General features: G+C 38.7%; 1 protein-coding gene across 1 annotated transcript in view; it reads right to left on the bottom strand.

Moving 5' to 3' along the window:
* BTBD9 (BTB (POZ) domain containing 9) overlaps positions 1-27,661 on the bottom strand; it is a 391,756-nt gene that overhangs the window by 115,735 nt on the left and 248,360 nt on the right. The window contains exon 7 of the mRNA XM_004673441.2: positions 23,961-24,070. Coding sequence (XP_004673498.1) covers positions 23,961-24,070 — 110 coding nt within the window. The remainder of the gene's footprint in view (positions 1-23,960; positions 24,071-27,661) is intronic.

Genomic DNA, 27,661 nt, shown 5'->3' on the forward strand with positions numbered 1-27,661 from the left:
GCTTTCAGGTGTGCAGATTGATCTCAGAGCCTTAAAAATAAAACTAGTTTGGGGCCCTCCCTGGTGGCAAAATGGGTTGGGACGCAGCACTGTAAGCTGGCCACAGCCACTTCGGTGTGAGTTGGATTCCCGGCCCATGGGGTGATCCATATGGTGTGGCAGACCTCTCCTGTCTAGCCCACTACTCCCCTCAGCAGTGTGCTTCATCGATCTGCCTGTTCTGTTCCCCACTATGTCTCTGGTGATCCTGTCACTGCCTCTGCACCTCTGGTTCTGTATGCATAAATAAGTAAATCTTAAAAAAAGAACTAGTTTGATGAATAACTTGATATAGATTTCCAGGTCTATCAGGAAAATGCAATATCAAAGAGAACTTGATACCAACTTTAGAGAGATCTTCACCATGTCCATACTTTACCTTAACAGCTGCTGTTTTCCTAAGTCACTGATAACATGAAACTGTAAACAGGAACCCACACTGCCTGTCCTTACCCTATTTACCTTATTTCAAGACACTTCGACAATATCTTTTAGAAATGGTGCACAGGTGAACTGGTGGTAGGAATTTTACCAGGCCTGTGCTTGAAAGGAGAAAGCAAACACTGTACAAAAATAATGATGCAAAATACATATAAAATTAAATTTTAAAAAAGAATGAAAGCAGTAATCAGAGAGTATAGTACCCTTTTGGTCCAGAACTAACTTTCCCACTACATCATTAAAAAAAAAAAAAAGAAAGACAAAGAAAGAAAGAAGAAGAAAGAAAATCTCAACTGGTATCTCTCAGCACTCCCTCCTAGAATTGTGATTTGTTTCAATATTTAACCTGTGTTTTTCTTTTGTTTTCACCAAAACACTTCTTATTGTTTGCAATGCCTACAGAACTTCCTCTAGGAGTTGGATACAGCTATTTAATTGGACTAAACTATTCTCAAGTAAAAGAAACCCATCACTCCAATTTTTAAAATATGAGGTAGGTCTGCTAAAAGAGTCAATACGCTTTCTCACTGTGCCCCAAATAGGCCTCTTGTGACCTCAATATGGGAGTTAGTGGTCAATCAAGACACTATGAGCCTCAGGCGGTGTATTACCATTATTTAAATAATTCAAACAATCCTGAGTTAAGAGCAATGAGGGACTTGAAGACTAGGAGAAGCTTGTGTACTTGCTACTAAGTCGTTTGCCCTTCCCTTATGGAAGCAGAGATACGTAGAAGAATGTAGTTTGGAGGGTCTCAGAGAACATGTCCCATCTAGCTAAGAATCTCATTTTACTTTCAGAGTGAAGATAAGGTAAGCCCATCCGCTTCCTTATTTGTCACATGATGTCTCCTCCTCTCTTTCCTTGATGCCCCAGAGATCCCTGAACCCAGGAGAGATACCCCCTGATCCACTCAGCTATGCTTTAGAATGCATAGCCATTTAAATTCTTTATACATATGTTATAAAATTGGTTATATTTCCTTCACTAAAAAAAAGAAGAAGGAAGCCAGAGCAGGACACTCACTCAGCTGAGTCATACAGTCCATATACACAGAAATAACTGAACTGAACTATCACAACCAAGGGACTGCTAAAATGGAATCAAGAAGACAGGAAGGAGACCACAGGACCACATTCCAGGAAGAGGGACATCCAGATCACATTCCATAAGTGATGTATCCAGCAGGAAGACCTGGTTATTTTGTCAAACTTCTTTTCATGTGGGCCAATTTGTAACAATCTAATCAACTTCAGCCAATGAACTTCAGTCCATATTCCTTTGCCCTCACTTAACTCCTTAGCTGATAGAATTTAACTTCTCTGTTCCTTGCAAATTGGTATCTCTTTCTTAGTCAGGGAGACAGACTTGACTTTGGCACCTGCCTCCTTTGCTTCTTTCAAAAATGCTGGTGTCATAGTATTGGCTTTTATGCAAATTGGGTAGAGAACTCCTCGGTTTGTTATCACCCTCATCATAGCTATGATTTACATATTTTCTCCCATTTAGTAGGCTGTTTATTCGTTTTGTTTATGATTTTCTCTACTACAAGCAAGTTTTTTAGTTTGAGATAGTCACACTTGTTTTGTTTGTTTGTTGCATTTGTTTCCTTTGTTTTTGGAGTCAAATCCAAAAAATGATCACAAAACCCTTATCAAGAAGGTTATCTGTTTTCTTCTGGGACTTTTAAGGTTTCAGGTCTTATAATAAATAGTCTTCCATTTTGAGTTAATTTTTATGTATGGCATAAAAATTCATTTTTTTTTGCATATAGCTCTGCAGTTTTCCCAGCACCATTTACTGAAGAAACTATCCTTTCGGCACTGTATATTCTTACCTCCCCACATTTTTGAACAGCACAGTGGTTAATGTTGCAAACAAGTGCTTCACAGTCAGAGTATATTCTTCTCTATCATCAAAATTTTTAAAAACGTTTTATTTATTTATGCATACAAGAACTGGGATACAGGCCAGAGGTGCCTGTATCCACCAGAGACAGAGTGAGGAGTAGAACAGGCAGAACGACTGAAATATATAGCTGAGGGGAGCAGTGGGCAAGACAGGAGTGGCCTGTTGCACTATGTTGGTCACCTCCGTGGCAGGGATCGAACTCATGCACTTTAACCCCTTGTGCCACCAAGGAGGGCCAGATTGTCAAAATTTTAACTGAGATACAAATTATTTTCTACAGAAAGACAGCTACTAGTTTTCCTTCTATTGTCTTAACGTCATATCTATATGTTCTCCTATAGATCTACACTTTTTACACAGGGGGATATTGTCCCAAGGACCTACCCCCCAAGAATACAGGGACTTATTGCCGACTAGGCAAACTTCCAATCCCTCTGCAATCCAACCTTCTGTCAAGTTATTCTAACGGAAAACATACCCACAGCTGTTATGTCTGAACAGCTGTAAAAGAACAATAGCTAATTAGAGCAGAAGCCCATCTTTCTTAGAAACTATCAAAAGCTACAAAAATATTCTACAACACGGGTTCTAAATTACACTAATTCCTAGTTTTATCTGTCAGATTTAAAAAATCACTTTTCAAACAAGTATAACATCACACTCCCAAAGAAAATTCATTGATTACATATGACATGTAGCCTTTAAACTTTTCCTCCCTGCAATTTCCCCCCCATTCCCAGCTCTGGAAGAGGGCTACTTCCAAGCTCTGTCCCAAAGTACTCAGTCATGACCATCTCTCTGACCTGCAGGGTCAGAAAAGAAAATAGACTATGTGCTTTAAATGCTGGAGTTCTATTCTTCTGAGTCTCTTTCATCCTTTCGTTTTAATTTTTGTCTGTTTTAATTAGTATTCATCTCAGTGCTCTCATTCCTGCTCTAGTTCTAATTCTGACATCACCAAGGATGCCCAATTCACACCGTATCATGAGATTACTGGGGCTCTGAGGATCATGCTGGGATCCATTTAGCCAGTGAAAGGAAATAACAATTTCTGAACTTCAAATGTGATTCTCCCTCTCTCCCACCCCCTAAACATATGCACCTTTATGAAGCTGTTAACTCCAAATGTTCGAAGGAAATGGTAGCTTTCTAGAAGATAAAGGTGAGAAATCAGAGAGGTTATCCCCAGGGGCAAAGGTGGGGTAGAGTGGGGCCATGGGACCTCAAATGTATAGATTCACAAGGGTCAGTGAATTCTCTCTCTTCACACTGGACCTTTGAGGAAAGCATGTTCCAGAACTAACTGTTTAAGAGGTTTACTCTCTTATGTATAGTTTGAATACTAGAGATTTCAACTATGAAAATCTTCAATTCAAAAAGATCTTAAAGAGTCAAGCATCAGATGTTGAACAGCAGTCATCACTTCAGTGAATCAAAGAGGGATTTACTCTGTAGAGGAGGCCTTGGAATTTAGGACAAAGGAATTTACAGGCTTAAGAAAAAGATAATCCAAATATCCAACTCTGTTTGAACTATTAGGCAATATCTCATTGGGGTATCTTCTTTTTTTCATTTCTCTGGATTTAACATATCAGAGAAAGAGACTTTACATCTGCCCCCCTATATAAGGGCAAGTTATTCAAGCCAATACAGAGAGAAAAAAAATCTTATAAAGAATCATTGTGATTGGTTTTACAAGTTTTGGAAACTTTCTCTAAATATTAAAGGTTACAATGTAAAGGACATCTTTTCTATGGGTACTATCATAAGAATTTTACATGGATTTTTTTTTCTTATGTCCTAAAAGATTTTGAAACAACAGAGTTATTTTCGTTCCATGCTACTGGCTGAAAGGTCTTGTCAGGCCACAATAATTTTTGACTCAAGATCACAGATGTCACCATAGCTTGAGGGAGTATTTCTCATTCATGCTGAGAACAGAACAAAGGATGTGCAAAAGGTTTTTAAAAGCCCCACAAAAGTGGTGGTTTGTTTAATGCATTTTTGCCAGAAAGTTTTTTTTAAATGTTTGCTTTAAAATAGTAGACTTTTAAATTAAGAAAAAATATTTTAAGCTGAAGGAGGCATACGGTTCAAACTTTAACAATTTTAAGTCAGGGATTCTGGAATCACAGGTTAACTCCTTAGTCTTAAGTTACCGAATGATATTTCTTAAAAGTACATCAATAACCATAAATTTTGAGTTTTTACTTAAAGTAGGATCAACAGTGTGGACTTTAAATGTTAAGGGGAGCCCTGTACATTGTATAAAAGATGATCCTATCTGATTTGTGTTGCTTTTGGAAGTAGAGAGGAAAGGTTGGCAATGACACCAAATTCTCCCACGTCTTAGCTCCCACAACCCATCCTGGATTTTGTGTGGTATGAAAAGGAAAGCCTCTCTGAGAATCTCAAGGGAGCAAGTAAAGGGCGCCTTAACTTCTGAATGCTGAGCTCTCAGAATTGAGACTCTTTAATCAAATCACACATGATGCCTGAGGGAAAAATCTGCCTCCCTGGGCACTCTCCAGTTCTAGCCTGAGGGACCAGCCCACGGCTTTGGGGAAGGAGAACAATCTTCTGGGTAAGACTGGTAATGACTCCCAAGGGGTGAGCCTAGGGTCCCTAGGGCATGTGGCTACACATCTTCAAAGACTAACAGAGACTTCCAGTGGCCTGGAACTATGCTACTCATACTTCTAAGTAAAGTAGTTATTAGAAAAAACCTCATCAAAACACAAAATTTCTACCACCTCTGGAAGCAAAAGCTAATCTGGATTGAGGAACAGAATCACATTTTTTAGTAGACTTAAAGTATGTGATGAAAAAAGTATTGTTGAAAATAAAGAAAGACTCTTCAGAGCCTTTTTTACAGCTATTGTCAATTAATTACTCCTTTAGTGGTTTAAACTTAGTGCTTTGGGAAATGAAAAATGGATGTGAGTATTATTAAATTAAATGATTATACACATTTTGAACTTGCTTGTTAAGAAGTATCTTATTTCTGAGTTCTGAGAAAGAAAATGGCTGCTCTCCCCTTCTGCCTTAGCTCTAAAATCCTCTGGACAAGATAGATAATGGACTGGAAAGCAGGTGTCCACAGAACTAACCTCAAATGTGTAAACAGTTTCCTAGGCAATCTTGGGAGGACCATTTAACTATCCATGACTGAGTTTTTCTAACAATAAAAAGAAGGATAATGGCTTCTTCCTCTCCTTCCTTATGAATGTTGCCAGAATAAGTGAAATTAAGTTTATATAAGTATTGTGAGATTTTCAGAGAAACAAGACCTACGCTTGGTACTTCCACAGTCACAGAGTCAGGTTATTCCTTATGTGAAATGGATAGTTGGTGCCAGCATTTCAGAAATTTTATTCCCATGAACCACCTTGCACTCGTGAGAGGATAGAGGGCAAGGGCAGGAAGAGCCAGTAACAATTCTACTGACCTGTAAAAAACTCTTAGAACATGCTAGTGCAAAATGCAGCTGGCGGTTTCAGAATAACCAAGAAAGCAGTTCCTTTTGGTCGATATTTGCTAGGGACAGCAATTTCTGACCTACTGAATTAGATTAACATCATCCAAGTCATTAGGGGGGGTCTCTATCCTTTAGACAAAGGTGTCTGTCCACACCCTGACTTCTAAAATAGACACTGTTATGACATTTCATAAGCTATCACAATTGTATGGGCAAATAAAAATCCACTTTAAAAATCATAGATACAAATGGGCTTACAGTTTATCAGGCAAAGGGAGTATAGTAAATGCCATGTGGCTGTCCTACTTTTTTGGGGGGCAAGGCAAAAAGGAGAGCAGAAAGAGAGAAGAAGAGGGAGAAGTAAGATTCCTTACAGTATTGCTATGGTCTTCAAATGTTCATAATTTCCTTAGGGTGTGTTCGTTGCCAAGTTGACAGATGTTGCTGGGAAAACCTGTACTATTCTGAAGAAAGGCTAACCTTTCAAGAGTGGGAAGGGGGAGGGAGGCAGCCCATCCGCTCTGTGAAGAGATGACATTAGGCTGGACAGCAAACTACCCTCAGCATGCTGGATCTTTGAAAGCCTGTGTGATAAAACTGCCAAAGAGAACTGTCCTGAGAAATCTCATTTCATCAAGGTCTTCTTTGCCATGAGCTTAAATTAGTTTTTAAAAACTAAATATTAGAATGCCCTAGTCACAAATATTGACTATTAATCATTACTTTTTAAAACCACCATGATTCTGAGTGATAAGTTGACAACATTCTACAAGGATACGCTATTTTATACTGTCTCCCGAGTGTCTGTGCACATTTCATTCATTCTTCTTTTTGTACTTTACACATCAGAAGAAACAGGATCTTCAAAGCAGATTGCCAATGATCTTATCCCTTACTTCCTCATTGATTACAAACTTACATGGCTCTTCTGCTTGCTGGGCCCTTGACATTTCCTACTTAGGCTTTCCAACAGAGGATCGAGAATGCTGAGTGTTGATTTATGGGGCAAAATGGTACTCCTGAGAAGCCCTATTCCTTTTTTACCAAATAAGAAGAGAGCACATTAGGGTTCCTTGTTTAAGATTCGTAGGCTGCAAGTTAGTTTGTGCAGCAAAATCAGCATTCTATGAGACAAAGCTGGGGCTGGGGGAGAAGAAGGGAAAGTGGAGATTGGTCAGACCACCCACTTCTAACACATGTTGCTTTTGTCCTCTTCCTGAAAAGACCTGCACCTCTTTTTATTTCAGGATAGTTTTCTTATATTGTCACCTCAAAACATTAGCTCCCCAAATCCATATATGATTGCTCATTAGTGTGACCATTAGTCATTTCTTCCTGTGCCCTCATTACAACCAATGTTCTTAATCAGCTTTGATAGGGAGTATTTACCGAATGTCTTCTTGTAGAAGGCAGATTAACTAACCTATCCATTTAAAGATTAACAATAATGTGCCATAAGGAAAATTATACTTTCAGCATGAAAATTTGCAATTGGGGAACCATTTTAAAGGATCACATTCATTTATATCAATTATCTTGTTTATCAAAGACAATGAAACCCAAACTGGTAGTAAAAAGGTACAGAGTGCACTGTGTGGAATAATTAGGTCTTACCCTCCCAGAGGCCAATAGCCATTTACCACTTCAATTTGGGAGGTGATGTTTACAGGGTATGTTTTATAACTCTCTTCACATTAACTTTCAAATGTCAAAAGCAGGCAGTTAATTGTTTATTATACAAAATGTCACATATGTAAAACACTGAGACATAAAATTATTATAACCAATCTACCATAAGAAATCCTGCCCTTAGATTTTATAGCTTGTTTGTCAGCCTCTGGATCTCAACTTAACTGCCATTATGTGAATTGTGTTGCCAGGTAGTCGCTGTCGATGGATAATCTCTCTGTGTGTTCCTCAGCCAAATGAAAATAAAAACAACATGATATGAAAATGACCATAATGGTTCAAAGTAACAGGCGCTGAGAAGAAGGGAAGCTGTCTGGATAGCAATGTCATGTGTTCTGATTTCCTTCTAGCTCTGAGAGTAAGATTCAGAGAATCGTGAAGCAGTTTACACTGACCTGACTGAATGTGCACTGCCTAAGGTAGGTTTTGTCAAAGTCGCTAGGTGCTGTCACCAACACCCATGTCTGCCCCAGCGTCTCCATCACAAAACAATGCTCCAGCATGAGGATTTCTTAGCTATTCACCTGCCATATTGAGAGACCAATATGGCTAACCACTATTCCAGTCTTATCAAACCCACAGCTGGATAATTTTGTCTTTAGCTTCAAAGAACATACATCTCATCCAGAGCCTTTTAAAATCAGAGCAAAGGAGATGAATGTGGCCGGAAAGAAGGAAAGAAGTGGGGATAAAGGAGAGTAACTGTATTTCTGTGGGGTAGGGAAGGAGGGCCCAAGAAATCAGCCAGGGTGTTAATGAGATCAGGAAGGCTCCTTTATAATCTACTAAACACAACTCATACACCAAAATATTTGTGGCTAAAATTTAGCAAAACAAATTAACGGGTGAAAGTAAATAGCAGTTGATGATGGATCACCTGTTTACAGTAGAAAACACACCATTTTGTGCACCTCACACATAAATGCTCTCTGGCATCACTGAAATCTTGGCTACATGTGGATTTGCTTGACTAATCCACAAAGAAAGAGTGGTAAGAAGCCCACAGCTGTGGCAGCTCATCACGTCATCAAAGTTCTAGTTAGAAAAGATCCTGGTGAAGCACTTAGCTCAAAAAGTAGATAATTTATTTCTTGTTACATGTTGAGTCAGGAAAAAAAAGGGGGGGGAAGTAGTTCAAGTCATTTTAATGTAACTTTAGTTATAAAATCACTTAGAGATGGGTCAGGAAAAGAAGTCTTTAGGCCCATTTCATTTTAGAAAACAGGAGTAAACATTCTAAAATAAATATTAGCCACCAAATTAAATAATTATTTGGAAAATATATCTTATCTAAATAGCAATTATCCTAAGGATGTGAGTCTAGGTCATCAACAGAATATTTTATCATTTCTGTGAATTCAAGAAAAAAAGCCTCTGAGTGACTGTGAGCAAAAGAGTGTTGCAAGAAGATTACCCTGGCTGGAGTGGGGAGACTGTGGAGTGGGGAGACCACAGGACTGGTGAGGCTGTGGGACACTGCTGAGTACAGAGGCAGGACCACAGTGCAGGAGAGTTGTGGCCAGCTTGCACTAGGATGGTAGCAATTGTGGTAGCAAGAGGGGAATAAGTTTGACATTTGGAATATAGTATCCTATAAAAGTTATTTCTATAATATAAAAATATCTGATGATATATATTTTAGTCTGCTTCCACAGCTAGCTGAGGTTTTACTGAGGTGTGCTTCCAATTTTTTGTAATAGGCATCTACTACTGAACATTAATTCATCAAAGAAGCACTGGAAAAAAAGCTCCTGGGGTGAATGGTTCCTAGGTTTTGAGTAAGAAAGAAGAAAAACAGGCTCTAAGCCCTTTCCTAAACTATCATTTGCCACCAGAGACCACTTCTCTGTCTTCTAGCTTCTCTTATTAGCAAAATGGTAGGTGCCCAGCAGGGTGAGGGTGGGGGAGACCCACCTCCCCCAACCATCATGAAACCTGCCTGCACTGCTGAAAACTCTGAACTGAGAATTCCATCAATTCATATTTAATATTTTACAGAATCATTTCCTGAAGATTCTAATGTGAACATTCTAACACCTTCTGCACTTTTACATCTCACTTGAGTCCCTCACTTTTACATTCTACTTTATTACCATTTTAGTTGATTTCATCACAGCTTCATGGAAAACAACTTCACCAAAGACCATTTCCTGTCATTATGAGGGCAGAATCGAAGTAATCCTCTGCTTGAGTACTAGGTAGCGTTTATGATAATTTTACCGCAGGTAATGTTGTGATTTTTAAGTACACTGCTCTCTTAGAGCACTGTACCAATTCCTGCCTTTAAAAAGATAAGTATCAAATGCAGCTATAAAAAAAAAACATACCCATCTTCACAATATTAATGAGCCAATAAATTCTAAAAGATTGCTGCATCCCAGACTGAATCACCTACCAGGCACCCAAGATCATACAGTCACTTAATTTTACTCTAATCAGTGACACGCCCACACTCCTTTACACTGGCAGGAAAGGGCCATCAGGTTTAGAGACCCCCTCCCAAAACATTTTAAAAAGCAGTCTAACAGCCTCCGCAACCTAGAGGTTTCATTTGATTCAAAAAAGCACCATCCTCACTAACTATTTAACAAATAGGTAGTAGTGCAGTACCTAAAGGCTATTATTAGAACCTTCCCTTGTAGTTTCCTCTCCATTTTAACATCTCCTTCTTGAGACATAATGGCTCACTGTTATGCACTAAATTATGTCCCACTCAAAAGTAACACATTGAAGCTATAACCCCGAGCACCTTAAAATATGGCTGTGTTTGAAGACAGGGTCTTTAAAAATCGAAAGTTAAATCAGGCCATAAGGATGGGACCCTAGTTCAATATAAACGCTGTCTTTAGAAGAGGAGGAGGAGACATCAGGGGTGGGAATGCATGAAGACACAGAGAGAAGATAGTCAGTTACGAACCAAGGAGAAAGTCATCATGGGAAACCAAACTTGCTGATACCTTGATGTTAGATGTCCAACACCTACAACTTGCAAAAATAGCTAATTTTTTTTTGGTTAAGTCTATGTATGTGTGTGTGTTTATGCTTATCCTAGCAAATGATTACATGTACATATAAAACTATATACATTATTTTCAATTTTAAAATATTGGCAGCAACATAACTATGAAGATGGTATCCTATTTCTTCTATTTTATGTGACAGATGGACATTTCCCTATGTTATGAATGGCTAGACAGAAATTCTGATGTGTGAATGTACCATCATTTATTTCATTATGCTCTATTGTTGGACATTTGTAGTCCTTCCTTTCTTTTCTGATTATCATAAATAACTCTACACTGAACATTCATATAGAGGAAATGCTCTTCCTGAATATTTCCTTAGGATAAATTACTAAAGGCAGAAATAGTAGATCAAAGGGCTACTTTTACGACTTTTAATATATATTGCCAAATTGCCTTCTAGCAAACTTGTCCTATACATATCTCAGCAGTTCATGAGACTACCTGCCCATTTTGTGACAGCTCTACCCATACTAAGTATTTTCATTTAAAATTCCTTTGCCAACAGAATTTTAAAATGGAACTTGACAAGCTGATTTTCAAGTTCACTGGAAAAGAAAATTTGAAAGAATAGCCTAGAAAATTTAGAAAAAAAAAAATAACTATGAGCGTGGATTTGAGTACTATATGGCAAAATAGATTATAAGTGATAGTTATTTAAATGATGTGACACAGAATCCAATAGATACACAGATCTATGATAGTTTCTATTTTAGATCAATGAGATAAAGAATTAAGTAATCAATAAAGCATTTCAAAACAATTAGTCACACATTTTAGAAATAAAAGGAAACTCCTACCTCAGACCAAACACAAAACAGCCACAAACCACTGACAACTGGTTGTGAGTGACTCTTTTTATATTTTGGGCTGGGAGGGAGATTTTAGTAAGACACAAAATCTAGAGGTAAGAAATGATTGACAGATATGACTAAATCAAAGCCAAACATTTCTGTATAATAAAGACACTGTATACAGTGTTAAAAATGAAGTCTTGGATAAGATATTTGCAATGTATTTAAAAATGAATAAATATCCATAATCTAAATACAAAACAAGCAATAAAAAAGTTGACAAAGAATATGAAGAAGTAATTCATAACAAAATGCTGGAATGTCTAAGAAACATAAAGATACTCAATTTTAGTAATAAGAAAATAATGCAAGTTGGAACACAAAATATTTTACCTTACTGTATGTACTTCTATATTGCTGGGTTTCTGATGAGAAATGATTGTTTTATTACTCATGGAAATAATTTTAAATTTAAGATCTTTGCCAATAAAACAGACCAAAAATGTTATTTTGTTTCAATTTGCATTTCCTCATTATTAAGGCCAAACTGAAGCTTTACATTTTACTTCCCTTTTATTTTTTATAATTTCTTTAGCTGTATGTATTTTACCTCAGGTGTATCCCCATGGAATTCCCACCACCAGTTCCCTGGTGCACCATCACCACAATCCCTTGTGCTCTTCCAGTCCTCCTTTGGTACCCTCTTCCTCTCCCTCCCCATACAATGCCTCTGATTTCTGTCTGATTATTTTTGTTTAGTCTGTTGTATTTTTTTAACTGTTATTATACGCCCCCCCCCCCAGTCTCTTATTTGGTTTCCCTATATTCCTCCTTTAAGTGAAACCATCCACTATTTTTCTTTTTCTTTCTGACTTTCTTCACTGAGTACAATTCTTTCGAACTCCATCTATGTTGCCGCAAATGAGGTTGGTGTTGTTGCTGAGTAATATTCCATTGCACATATATACACCACATCTTCTTGATCCAGTCGTCTATTTTTGGGCATTAGGGTTATTTCCAAGTCTTATCTATTATAAATAGTGCTGCAATAAACATAGGAGTGCAGGCATCTTTTCAATTAATGTTTTTGTGCCCTCATATGGGTAAATCCACAGGTTACTCCCCTTTAAAATAAATTGTTCTTTTACATATTTTTCTTTTAAATATTTAAAAATATGTCATATGCATATTATTTATCATGTGTGTTTCCATTATTTGTTCTCAAATTGTCAAATATCTCTGAATTCTGTGTGTGGTTCATACCCTTTATTTTTATCCTCACCTTGAGAATAGGTAAGTTCTTACTAGTATTTCTCTACAAGATCTTTTGGAACAATGCTGTAAAAACTAACTCTTAACAGAAAACTATTTGGTATCAGGTATGAGGACTCTTAGGTGTTTCCACCCTCAAATATCTCCGCCCCCTCTCCCCACTTGCTATATTACTCTTTCATCCACAACTGACATGATATGCCATTTTTATCTTGCACTTCATCTGTATATCTGCTGGGATCTAATTTGGATTTACTTAATTTATCAGTTTTTTCTTGTATAACGCTATTGTAGTATGCCATACTAATTTTATCTATATGGTGGTACTAAACCTTTCATTTCATTTTTTGGGGTGGCAGAAAGTGAGTTCCATTTATTTACTCTCTTGGGAAATATTTTAAGGAATTTAAAGTTCTTCCTTACGTACAATTGGAATTCTGAGTTGTCTTGCATTAAACTGGTAGGCAAGATGGAAAGAACCAACAGCTTTACTGTATTAAATTTTTCAGCCAGCAGTGCCTCTTCATTATACAGAGTTTTTCAAACAATTACAGCTTCTTTACATTAGAACCTGGCAGATTGGATTTATTTTTTTTAAGATTTATTTATTTATGCACATAAGAGCTGGGGTGTAGGCCAGAGGTATGGGGGTGGGGTGTAAGAAGATTCACCAGAGACAGAGTGGGGAACAGAAAGAACAGGCAGATCCACTGACAATACACTTCTAAGGGGAGCAGTGGCGAGACAGGCGAGGTCTACTATGCCAGGCGAGGTCTACTAAAGCTCCTTGGCCAGGGATTGAACTTGTGCTGCAGTGGCTGCCAATTCTTCATAGTGTGGAGACTTCACCCCCTGTGCCACCAGGGAGGCCCAAATTGGATTTATTAACTTTATCCATAGGTACTTGTTTGGGATGAGGAAAAAACTTAAAAATTCCAGGTCTCCCTGGCATGCCATCTCACACCTACTGCATTTATGGGCACACAGCATCCTTCTGTGTTCTTCTTTTGCTCCTCACATATACCCCACTCTAATAGCATAAGGATTCTAATGGTGAAATGGGGGATCCCTGGCATTATGCTAGGAATGGACGATGCATAAAGGAGAATCAAGGCTCATAGATAGATAGTAGGTGTTTTATAGTATTTTTTTTTAAAGATTTATTTATTTGTGCATACAGAACTGGGGTACAGGCCAGAGGCTCAGGGGCGGTGAGAGGCTTCACCAGAGACAGAGTGGGGAACAGAACAGGCAGATCGACGAAATACACTGCTGAGGGGAGCAGCGGGCGGGTCAGGAGAGGTCTGCCGCCATGTGGTCACCTCCGGGGCAGGCGGGAATCGAACTCATGCGGAAGTGGCTTTAGATTCTCAGTGCTGTGCTTTAACCTGCTGCGCCAGCAGGGAGGGCCAGTTTTATAGTTTTTATTGCTGTTATGAATGCAATACCCCACCACTATATTTTCTAACTGGTCATTGCAGGTGTTTGACAAAACTATTGATTTTTGTACATATTATGGTATCTGGCTACATTTCTTGGGAGTTCTTAGGTGTTTTATAATTTTCAGTTCATTTCTCTGCATATATTATTGTATCTGCAAACTATCATTTATGATTTCTTTTCTCCACTACCTATTATACCTGTTTCTTGTTCAGATTTCCTCCCTGATTCCCACCACTAAAAGTTCCAAAGCAATGTTAAGTAGCAGTAGTAATGAGGGACAACTTCATGGGCATGCAAACAATGCTTTCAGACAGGCCCTGCAGGAACTCACACCAGTCCTTGCCTTAAAATTCCACTGTCCATGTCTTAAAATTCCTAATAATCTTATCTTTGAACTTATGTTTAAATAAAAACTGGTGGGATACTGAGGCAAGACTGTACACAGGAGGTTGATTAAATATGTATCTGCAGTTTGGATTTATTTTTTATTATTTTTTTAAAGATTTATTTATTTGTGCATACAGAACTGGGGTACAGGCCAGAGGCTCAGGGGCAGTGAGAGTCTTCACCAGAGACAGAGTGGGGAGCAGAACAGGCAGATCGACGAAGTACACTGCTGAAGGGAGCAGTGGGCGGGTCAGGAGAGGTCTGCCACACCAGGTGATCACCTCCGGGGCAGGCGGGAATTGAACTCATGAGGAAGCGGCTTTAGATTCTCAGTGCTGTGCTTTAACCCGCTGCGCCACCAGGGAGGGCCCTGGATTTATTTTTTTTAAAGATTTATTTATTTATGCACACAAGAGCTGGGGTGTAGGCCAGAGGTATGGGGGCAGGGTGTAAGAAGATTCACCAGAGACAGTGGGGAGCAGAAAGAACTGGCAGATCCACTGAAAATACACTTCTAAGGGGAGCAGCGGTGAGACAGGCAAGGTCTACTGTGCCATGTAGATTAGCTCCTTGGCCCCACTTTCTAGTGTCCATGAGCTCCATGAGCACAGTATGTCAATGCCCCACCAAGCAAGGACAAGGTAACAGCATTGTGACTGTGAGAGTAAGTGGGACTGCTCACATCCTGGAGAGACACCACATTACCTTCAACCCAGTACTTGCTTCCAAGGTAGAAAAGCCAATGATGTTACAAGAAGCTCTGTCATGCCCTTTTTCACTCTTGTTATTTCTCTGTACTAGCCAAGTACTTAGGCGGAAAATAATAAGATAGGGCAACCTATGGTTCCTTTCCCCTTTAATCCTCCCCTGCTCATCAGTAAGTCAATGGTTCAGATTATTGTGAGAATATAGATGGAAGAAATAAAAAAACAATTTCATTTTGTGCACAATTACCACTGTTCTCATAAGACTAAATACATACACATATATTAGTGACATTCATGCCAATAATTTAATAGTTTAATATATTTTTACCTAGAATGACACTACACAAATAGAAACACCATGCTAAGTTGAAAGAATGCAAAAGAAAGGAAAGAAGCTATATCAAAGCAACTTGTAGGGCAGTTTTTCCTGAACTTTGAAACAGGGTCTTACACTTTCAACGGAAGTGTAAATTATGCCCTGCAAGTTATGTTGCCAACTTGAGGGTGATAATGGGTATCTTTTTGTTTTAGTCTTTATGGGTACTACTTCTGATTGAACTTAGCTATTTAAAAAAATATATCACTTTAGAATGCTACTCATAGTAACAAAATTGGAAATACCTAATCAGATCAATTACAGCACCTCTATTCAATGGAGTAGTCTACAAGTGTAAAAAAGCCTGAAAAAGCTCTCTCTCTACATTGGCCTTTTTTTGGTTGCAGAATACCCTTCACAGTCAGTGCCAGAGAAACATCTGGTCCTTTACAATGTGGGTCTACATAATGCTAGTTTAAGGCAGACCATGATTTATGAGAAAGTGATATTGTATAATGTGCTTCAAGACATCCCATTTATAAACAAACTATATAATGTGCGCAACTACATTTAGTTGAACACACATACACACATATCCCATTATTTTCCTGCTATACCAAGAAAAATACAGTGTTGAAAAATTTCTAACTTGTAAAATATTGGAGTAGATTCTGTCAAATAACAGTAATAAAAACTTTTTCAGGTAGTCTTTATTCTCAGGGGGAAAAAAATATAAAGAGTAGTAAAGTTTTTATGTACATAAATGACCTCACCCAAACCAAGAAACTGGAATGACTGTGAGGAAGTCACTTATAAATCATCTCCCTTCAGCTTCTCCCCAACATAAGAACTGTAGCCCAGTCTTGTTTGAGAGCATGGGTTTCCAGGGTAGGAAACAAACAAACTGCATTACATTCTATATACATTACTATGGGATATCTATCTTAATTTTTTATAAAACTGTAAGATGTTATGAGAAAATAATGTTTAATATATAACAAGGGGAGAGCAAGAGACTACAAATAATTCTAACTTCTTCCCTAAATCCCAGTCCCAGACACAAGGTAGATTTAATGGGTACTGACCATTTTGCATAATTCTCCCTGGCCTTCCACTGCCTTTGTTTCTTTAAGAACTGGCCCATTCATCAGCTCCACTGGGAGGCCTTCTTGGACCAACCCTCAACTCAGGTCAGGTGTTCTGATCCAGTGGTCCTGTAGTAGCTGCTAAAATGTCCCAATACATGAGTTCTATTACTGGGTTGTCACCTTTTGTTTAAGTGTCGTTCTCCTCCGTTAGCTCATATAATCCTCCAAAGCAGAAACTACACCTGTGCACCTTTCTATTCCCAGTGCCTAAGATACACTTGGAAGCCTCTTAATAAATGTCTGCTCAATGCCAAGTAATTTACAGTAGAGAAAGGAGTTAAGCTTCATTGACAATTAGAACCAGCCTTAATACCTGGATAGTGAAACTGGCTGGAGAAAGCACAGTCTCGTGGTCTAAACTACTACAGACTCAGTGGTACTATTTTAGAAAATTATCTGCATTATTTTAGAAAATTATCTGCAATATGGTTCCTTCTGTTTCTTGAATAAGTCTGCTTCTTTGCCACATTCTCATACTCTCACCCCCAGCGAACTCCCGGATTACACTGTCTCTCTGCATTTGCAGTCCGCTGTCTCTCAGCTCCAGAGAGACACTTTTTTTCAGAGAGACACTTTTTAAACGTTGTTACAAAGCACAGAAGTTATATCCCTGGTTCAGTGGATGCCGAAGGTCCTTCACAGCTCAGATTTCCAACTCTATTTACTTTCCCGAGAACTTTGAAAGAATTTAAAATGCACTATTAAAACTTCAAAACACTTTTAAATGACAGGAGCAACTGTAGACCGACCACCTATGTGTCTAGCTCTTCTAAGGGGACTGTCAAGCCATTTTTGTTGCCATGTAAATTAGCATTTTTGTAAGGCTTCCTATTGTTAATTAAATCCTAGCACAGTTCTTCATGATACTTTATCTTACTAGGCAAGAAAATTCATTGGGTCATTTTAAACAGCTCAATTGTTCAATCTTTTCCCACACTATGCTTGAGTCTTTGCTGTTCTCTGTTCCACATATTTCTATGTCTTGCCAAGTGCTACCCAGCTACTTCGGATAGGATGGTAAGTTTCCGGAGCCCCTTTTACACTGACTGTTTCTCTATATTTGCTCCAGGACCCTGTCTGTCAGTTTTCAGCTCCATTCCCTCCCTTGCTCTATGCGGCCTCTCAAAGGCTAAAATTCTATAAATTACATTTTCTAAAGCTTGACAGCTTGGTTTTTGGTGAGATTCTGCCAACAGAAGAGACTGGCATAATGTTGGAAGGATGAAGACGCTTCTCTTGGCTTCTGTTTACCCTATAGCAGTACAGAAGCAGGCGAGCATTGCTCCAGTGCTTCTGCTCAACATGCAGTTCCATGGTGGCAGTAGAAATGAAAGTTCCCAGAGCTTTGGCGACAGAGTTCCTGTGCTTTTGCAGCCTATTTTGGTTTCCTGCAACAATTACTAACAAGGAACTAGAACCAAAAAGCCGCTGGTGTTTATTGTGACCCATGTTGGCAGACATGGAAGTAACATTTAATGATCTAAAGTTGGTAGACTTTAGACTGAAAGTTGAGCTTAGAGTTCCAAGTTTACTTATTTTCTCTTAAGCAGAGGTTGAGAAGGATAAGGATGGAGCTTACAAGAGAGCTCATGTTTTCCATAAGAACCAGGAGACCTTAAGAAGGGAAACCAGGTACTCTATTATCAGTGTAAAGTGCTTACTACTCCCCCAAGTCTTACTAAAAAGCATATTCTCTATTCATCAACAAGACTCAGAAGGAGAGGAGAGCTATTTAAAAAAGAAAAAGAAATGTAAATGACCCTTAAACATATGAAAACATGCTCAATTTCTCTCATAAGAGAAATGCAGTTAAAACTGCACTGAGATATCATTTCTCACCTATCAAACTGGCAAAGATATGTTCCGCTGGCAAAGCTGTGGGGAAATGTTCATTCTCATACATTGCCAATGAGAATTTAAAATTGGTGCGATCACCATGGAGGTGAATTTGGCAATATAGCAAAGTCGTATGTGCATTTGCCCTTGGACCATGTAATCCTGCTTCTAGGAATCTATCCCAAAGACATATTAGCAAAGATAAAGACTTCTATACAAGGCAATAGCGCAACTTGTAACAGAAGACTGAAAACACCCAAATGGTTCATCAATAGAGAACTGGTTGAATAAACAGTACATCTGCACTAATGAGTACCTTGTAGTTATAAAAGGAATATATCATTTTCTACAGACCCAGCTCTAGGATAAGAATTAGGTAGGAAAAAGGCAAGGTGAAGAATGTATAACATATAGTATGCCTTCAATTACTTAAGAATGTTAGGAATTAATTATAAATCATATATACATTTACTTATTTTCCATTTCTTAAAAGGATAGCCAAGAATATTAAAGGGGAGAGACTGCCTACAGGAATAGAGAAGGCAAAAACAGAAGCTGTTGTCTCTAAAGATAGTTTTAGTAAATTTGATTTTGTAAACATGTATATATTTTATGGTGTTGTGAAACAAAAACTCTAGAAGTCAGTCCCTAAATAATAAAAGTGAAAACTGAACAAATGAATCTATGCTGAAATGGTGGCATGATCACTACTTCAAATGAATTATTTCAAATGACTTTAATACATAGTAATTTTAATGTACATCTATAATGGGATGTACCTTAAGGAACCCAAATTACAATTATCTTAAACTATTTTCAGAAATCCTGTGGCTCATGGTAGTATTGGCTCTGTAATTCTGAAACTGTTCTGTATGTTCTGGGGATAAGCAAATGAATTATCGTGCTATGTCAATGGCAATATGGAGAAAAGGAGATGAAATATCAAAGAACAAAGAATTTGTGTACTGAATTTTAATTAGTGCTAGTATTACATTCAAGGTACAATTTACCTTTTAAGTATATGGTAAATAAATATGTATGGACATGTATAGATATGTGTGTGTGTATCTCCTAGTTCTGTCCTTGGAAGAGGCTTAGGCTTTGAAACAGTAATCAACTCAGTAGCAAAGACTACTTACAGTGTTTAGACTGAATTTTTCAAGTGTTTACCATTACAGGGAACCAAGGTTTCTTGATGAAATGGTTAATTCCATTTCATTAGGAGCATGAAATATACAGGATGATCCCCCTGTCATTAGGGGCATGGAATATAAAGTATGATCCCCCTGGTATATCTTGCTATGCCAGAAATCAAGGAACTACTTGAGAAATACCAAGGTCATGGCAAAAGGACTCATGAGCCAAAATGAAGAGGCCTAAGAAGGGGACAATTTGAATCAATAACTTTAACTTCAAGGAATCAGGAAATGTACAAGTTTGTTTAATTTTACAAGTTAAAAATGATATAAACTCCTCTCTTCCCACCTCTTCCCTGTCTCCAATCAGGAAAATAAGCTCACAAGGAAACCTCACTGATCACTTTTGAAAGATGCTAGGTTATAATAACCTCCTAAGTTTGAAAACTGGTAAATATTCCTGGGCTTATAATCTCAGCATTACCAAACAAGTAAGGAGGGAATCTTTCTGTTTCCAATAATTTAACTAGAAGGAATGAAAGAATTAAAATAAAACCACTTGGCAATCCCAAATTTTGAAAAGGAAATAAATCATGAATAAATGTGAGTAACTGTAAGGAGATGAAACCAGAGATGTTCTAAGCTTCTTGACAGACATAGATCACACCCACAGAGCAATCCCATAACATAACAGAACAAAAACTGGAATCAGTATCTGAGCTAACTCACAAGAAACAAGCATAACAAAGAAATATGCTAATGTCACCAGAGGACTCATCACCCAAATCCAGGCTGTTAGAAATTCTACAGGACAAAAATCTAGTTTCTTCAATTAAAAAAATTGTAATTAGAGAAAGAAGTGGAAAAAGAGCAATGAAAAGACTGATTTGGACTTGTGGAAAGGACTCTACAGACTTAAAGACATTTAAGAATTGTAATTCTCTATTGACACTATGGACCTTATTGGAATTCCTATAAACTACTTTCAGAAACATAAACTCACTTCTGATTGATCTTATTAGAGAGACCTTTGAATACTGACTGGATATTTAACATTTGTAAGGAGTTACAGTTCTCAATTCTGAGGTATTGTAGTAATTTGATGATGATGGCTACAGCACAAAGGGCTTACTTTTAGAGATACACACTGAAATATTTATGGGTAAAAAGATAAAATGTCTGCGATTATCTACAAATTTTAATCTGTGGGGAGGAAGGAGGTAGCACAGATAGGTAAACTAGTTCTTTAAGCTGGGTGATGAGACTATTTTCTGTACTTGAACAACTAGTAGAGTTTCAAAGAAGTGAAGTTAAACACACGATTAAAGGAAAAGAACTATTTGCCGATTTTTATGAGGAACAGGAGAATGCCCTGTAGTTACCTGAGAGTGGAGCGCCAAGGAAAACACATCTTTAAGAGGTTGACTGCTTATAGGAAAGCAGTCACATCTACTCTAATTATTCTCTCCATGCCTCACTGGTAAGACAGGTCAGAGTTTCCTACAAATGACCCTTAACACAGAGGCGACCACTGCACCACAGACTGACTTTCCGGGATGAGTGTATATCCCAGCATGATCCAGACACAGCCTCTAAAGGAGAAGGGGCTGTGGAGGCCTCAGCAGCCATGGTGGGAGAAATGCTGTGTGGAAGCTCGTGTGTGTGGTCGGGGGGCTATCCCCATGGCCCTACAAACCCACATAGCTCCAAAGCTTCCCCATGAATCTGTACAAGGAAGCAGCGTGGAGAATCACATCCTGCCAATAAAAATGAGCAGAAAAGCCCCTTGTTGGGAAAAGAAGACGAAAATCTTATAAAGCTGATGCAGTTACATTTATTTATGTTTTTTTTTTTCTGGCATCATTATACACTTTAAGTACTAACATTAAAATCTGATTTTAAAAAACAATGCAAATACTCTGAAAATGATTTTTAAGGCCTCTAAGAATAACTGCTCTAATTAGAGTAGCCTGAACCATGAAGAAAACTGAATCACAAAACAAAAAGTAGGGTTTGATACCCCACCAATTATTTATGATAACATTATTTTAGTTCTACTTTTTTCTTTCCCCCATGAAAACCTGGAGTTTGTGTTGGTACTTCTCAAGGGAGGAGTACCTATTTCACAGGATAGCAGAAGGGGTAAAGAGTAGGCAGCTGCAATTTGAAAATAACTCCAGGTGATCCTGACATCTACTGTGCGTCACTGGAAGACCACTTCTATCCTGGAAGTCCCTGCAGGCAAGGGCAGCTGGCTGAGGCCTGTGTGTAGCCAAAGTGCACCTGGAGTCATCAACATGGAAATCTGGCCATTACTATTTCAAACATTCCTTGAAACTAAGCTGCCATGTCAAAGAATAATGAAATACCCCTGCACTCCCTCATGACTCTCATACCTGCTTGTCTGCCCAGCATGGGGGGTGCTCTGAGCTGGGAAAGGTGGTAAGATGGGATCCCACCACAGATCACCTATTGGCAAGTGCACACACAGCTCTGCCTACCTGGACAACTGCTCCCAGCCTGTTGAGGGATGATGACAGGCACATGACTGCAGTGCTCTCTGTGCTCAAATTTGTGAGCATCACAGAATAGAAATGGAGGAAGAAGTGTGTTTGACCGAACACCAAAAACACTTCTTCCAGCTCTGCAATCTTCTTTCATCACCTGACAAGCCTAAGACTGCTCTGGTCTTTGGGAATGCTGATTACTTCAGCCTAGACAAAACATGCAGACCAACAGCCCCCTTCCTCACCACCATCTCCTGACGTTGTACCTGTAACAGCTGCTGATGGCTGATGCCAGATAGGCCTGTGTCTTTTATAACTACGGTTTAAGCACATGGTGCCTTGTACGTGGAAAGTTCGAAAGGCATGTTCTCGGTGGAAATGAGCACTCATGTGCTACCTATTGTGGGACTGTAAAGGTGGCTTAGTTTCTAGGATCCTTCTCAGTGAGGAGCTACACAGTCACACAGCCAGGACTACAGTCTAGATGAACACGAGCTGCAGGTGAAAACGATCGTTTTCCCCACAACCCTTTATCACTATAATTCTATGCAACCCAGAATTAAAAGTCTTGATCATATCAGTTAATGCTTCAGAATTATTAACTTTCAAATTACTTAAAAGCACCAAAATTATTAAATTTTACCTTTGATATTAAAAATTACATTCATAATAAAGTTAAAACCAAAGTACTTATTTTAATTGAGTTAACAGAGTAATTTCTCTCCTGCTATTTTATTAGTGATACTCTTCTAAATTTTGTAATTAAAGAATTACATTAGGACACAACAGGTACTTGGAAAATTTGGACTTAACGATCATTCAAAGAATACATAAACATTCTTTTTAGTCTAGTCACCACCATGTTTTTAGGGCCTGTGTCCATAAGCTATATTTCCCAGACTGGGCTAGATCTAAGAAGGGGAGGAGAAATAAGTCCCTTTGGACAGACAATGAATTCTATTTTAGGTGCACCAAGGCAGGGACATCTTGTCCCCTCAATTGAACATACACAGTCCTGTCCTGTTTCAAAAAAAAGTTGCAGTAAAAAGGGACTGATTCAAGGATCTGATTATTCAAACCGAACTTTGTAGGTAATAAGTGCAAACCTGTGGGTATGATAAAAAGAGGAAATAATCAGACTTATTGGGGAAAACCACTTGTGATATCTAGACTGCAAAGATTCAGAGTGGACTGCATACACTACAAGAATAAATATACCTGAAACAAAAATAAAATACAACAGAAAATAGCCAGAAACAACTAAACCAAACTTAGAAATATCCACAAGATAACTTGATTGTCATAATGATAACTCAGTTATTCTGGTCTTCCATAAGTTATACGCATGCATTTTCATAAGATGAACTTAAACAGGGCAAATAAGGACCAATGTGTCCATGAAAAGAAGAATCTCTCCTAGCTGAGCAACCATTCATATCAAATCAAAGGCCATAATAGCTACATAATATCTGCAATGGCTGGAAAGCATGGACATTGGATCAATATTTTACAGACTTCCTTCCTGATCTTTCTTCCATTGAAGTTTTTTTTTCATGACCATTACAAATACTTCTACATAGAAAATCTGAATGAATCCTTAGAATATTTTCAATTCTTAACTACTAGTATATTTATATTCTTTTGAGGTTACTGGAACTAATATTTTGACTACTTCTAAAAATATAAGCCTATGTCACTCAATTAAAAGCATTCAAATCAACCAGAATTCTTAGAGCTGATTAGGAGGTGGATTGAGACAAGTTAATGGAATAACAAAATATCTGAAGATATAATATCTATGCATATAAACAAAAATGTAATTGTAATACTTACCTATCAGCCCCTTCTCGAGAGTGAAGGTTTTGTTTGTAAACATGCATTCAAAAGCTACAATGTGAAAAATCTTGTTCACTGTGTTGTGAGTTCCAACTATTCGAATATACCTGGGGGTACAAAGGAAAGAAAATTCATTGAGGAAAATGAGCTTCTATCACATCCAACCCAAAGATAACAGAATACATTTTGTAAACACACAATGTACTCTGGTAGGTTAAAAGACTCTGAACTTGACTTTAGACCCTGTACCTGCTTCTGAGGCCAGCTCTAAGAGAGTCTAGAAGAATTACAGCAAATTTAGGGAAATGTTACTTTCCAAAGAATTAAGTAGAACTTCAATCTGATTTACCTAGAAAATCAACTCAGGTACTATTCCACTCAACCTCTGCATATGAGTGTAGGTCCATGAGACTAACAGCTTCTATCCTCCTGCGCACAGTGCACAAACACTCTCAAATCAAATGCTTTCCAACTTAGTAAACGATTTCAGCCAGTGGAGACAGATGCATGAAATCAATATTGCTTTCTTGTTTAAAAGAAAAATCCACAGAAACTGCGGAAAACTACTCCGTTCCTTATATTTTACTATCACTTGTAAATCCTCATTAGGAAGTTAACCCCATATACTATGCCAGCACCCTCCCGCCCCCTTGACTGCTGGGAATTCTCCTGACCAGAGGAACTGATCTGCAGAAGGAACCCAACCTGCTCTGCAGTCTCCTTCCTGGCCACACCGACGTGACATCTGCACAGTGCAGTCTCACGGGCGGGTCTTGAGCGTGTCGGCCTGCTCACCCCCTGCACCTCCCTGGTGGCTTCACCTCCGACCAGCAAGCATTAACCTTGGAGCAACTTGCTCCTTTCACTCTCCAAAGGGGCCTGATGGTTCACAGGTTAACGAACAGGCAGGCTCACCCATCTGAGAATCACACAATTCCCTGGGGAATGTGCTACACTCCATTACTGTAGTTCAAAGGAAAAACCAGAAAAAAATAACTCAATTGGCTGATTACACTCTCCCAATTGTGAACTATGTGCTCTGTAGGCTGGGGCATATTAAACAAACAGATATCAATTAGGGCAGGACAGGCTGGGCAAGGTTTTAGTCATATTCTTCATCGACTAGGTAAAACAACCTTCAGCTTAGAGGATATGATTTCATTTCTGAGTTGACAGCAGTTCACTAATTCACTAATTTCCTTAACATTTCTCATAGCTTTGAGCTAACTGTATGATGCAAATGCCGATCTGAAAAATTCACATTAAAGAGACTATATTTGGGATTTCTCCATCAAGGGTTATTTTCCCTCCTGTTTCTTCAAACCTGAATCTCACAGCATTCCCTGCACCCCTCGTTTAGCCATCTGCTCCTTGACATGAGCTGATGCCTCATCTCCATAACCAACGTAAGAGTTGTCTCCCCACTGGCGGTTCTCTGTCCACATACCCACTGCAGGGGACGCCATTCTTCCTGTGTGGCTGTATGCCCCACAGCCCTCCGGTTCAGCAGGAGGTTGGCCCAGATCTGTTTTCTGAGGACTCAGAGTAGACAGAAGGCACCAATTTCACTGGGTTTGGATGGGTGGGTAGGTAGAGTTCATGTAAAATAAGTCCTCAACGGTCTGGGTAGAACAGACTGTTGTCCTTTACTACTGGCAGTGACACTCTCGCTAGTGCTTTCTGGAAGGGAAAGGGTGTGTTAAGCCTGGCACCTTGGTCTGAATCTAATTTTGTCCATTTTCTTAAACCCACAGGAACTCAACCAGCATAGCATTTTCAACCGCACATGATCGTGATGGCCTGAGTGCTGCTGTCTGCAGCCCTGCAGGGGATGGAGGGAATGTGGTTTGGTGGAATCTGATCAGATCATTTTCCTGCTCCCAAGGTCAAATCTCTACCAAAGGGGAGAATGCCTTCCTAACAGTGTTAGAGGTAGAGGAGCCTGGAAGTGCTAACAAGGCCTTTCCCCTCTGTCATTTATTAAAGCTAATAGTCCTGCTGACCTAAGGGGATGTGGCGAAGCTCCCTTCCTCCCTTTCTTTTTAAAACGTTATATGGATTAAGGCTCCCCTATTTTAGTTAGCCATCATTTCCAAGATTTTACCCTAGTGCCAGTATCAAGAAGGGAACATAGAAAAAGGCAATCTTCCTTCCCTCTTTTGTCCCCCAATTATATGAAACTGAAAATAAAATAAAAAAAAAAACTGTACTGGAATACATTTTACAACCTTAATGATAGTGTTTGTGATAACAAACAAGATAATATATAAGGTTGGAGAAGCACTGAGAGGTGCCTCCAGATAAAAAGTTCTATATAAATGAAGATAATGTTATCTCTGCTGCATAATCCTGAGGTCAAATTAGCAATTCACCACTGTACATCACACTTCTTGATTAGCCTGCTATATGTAATGCTCATAACAAGTTTAATTATTCGGTTCTACAATACTTTCTAAGTCTCCATAAAATTATAGCATGATTTACACAAATGGTACAAAGTCCTTATTCAAATACACATTTAAAAAATAGTAACAATGTCATAAAAAAGAAGCCATGCTCCATGTCTCTAGCATAGGGAGATCTTTCCTTTATTGAAGAGCTGGACTAGAAATAGGCTTCAGTGAATTCTCCAGCTTCCGAGCTACCTGGAGCTGCACATGAAGCCCTCAGAGGGCCTGGCCAGTGCAGAAGAGGAGAGCCTGAGGCATGAGCAATGCCTGGGGTGGTTGGGGGGAGGGGGTGCAGCACAGGCACCAGGAGAAGAGAGCTTGATGCATGAGCAATGCCCAAAGGGCAGGAGGCAGCACAGGCACCATCTGACCCTGAGCAGTTTTCCTTAATGGGTGAGGATGGACCATCTCAGAGGCAGAAGAGAAGATATTATTTCCTATGTTATTGAAAATCCATGGGATAGGGAATGAGAGAGTGCTCTCTCTATTTTTTTCCAAACTTTTTTTTGAAAAAACAAAGCAAATTTTGCTTCTGGTTCACAACACTTAAACAGGAGCTATAGATGCCACATTTTCTCTACCACAAAGGATTCTGAAAAAGAGGTAATACTTCAGATTAATTTTTTTCCCTTTCACCATCAGCTCTCCAATACACAGTCAGACTCCTGATTTAACCTGATAATAAGGGCAGTGGCAGCTAGTAACTTCATCAGTGTGCGGAGAAGAGCACCGCTGAAAAATACACCAGTTCTCCTTTGTTCTCTCTGAGGTCCTCAACAGCAGCTCAGACAGTTGGAAGATAATTAAAACTTAAACAGTGCTGAGGAAGGCAGCTAGGCAACAGATTGGCCATTTCTGATGAGGATGAATGCTGTCCACATGAGCTCTCATGTAACAGTCTGTTTCCAAGTCTCTCCTCCCTTCCCCATGTTAGCTGTCTTCTAATCTCTCACAAAAAATGGATTCTGAACATGGTTCTGAATAGATGTTTCAATGAAGAAGTTTATAGGGTTTATAGTATTGTGAGTGAAGAGATTCTCTTTTCTTTAACAAAATGAAACCTAAGTCTTCCTAGGATAACACGCAGAAGCTGAAAGGCACTGATGGGGTCTAGAAAACCATGCCCAGCCTGACCACTGAAAGGAGTGGTGTCACCTAGGGGGGAAAAAGTTTTAAACCTTTGTTTCCTTTTCTCTAAAATGAGGTCAATACACAAACAAAGGATAATGAAATGAGGTAAGTATTTCA

The sequence above is a fragment of the Condylura cristata genome, unplaced genomic scaffold (assembly GCF_000260355.1).
Source record: "Condylura cristata isolate star-nosed mole 26May11 unplaced genomic scaffold, ConCri1.0 scaffold00001, whole genome shotgun sequence".
NCBI classification, from domain to species: Eukaryota; Metazoa; Chordata; class Mammalia; order Eulipotyphla; family Talpidae; genus Condylura; species Condylura cristata.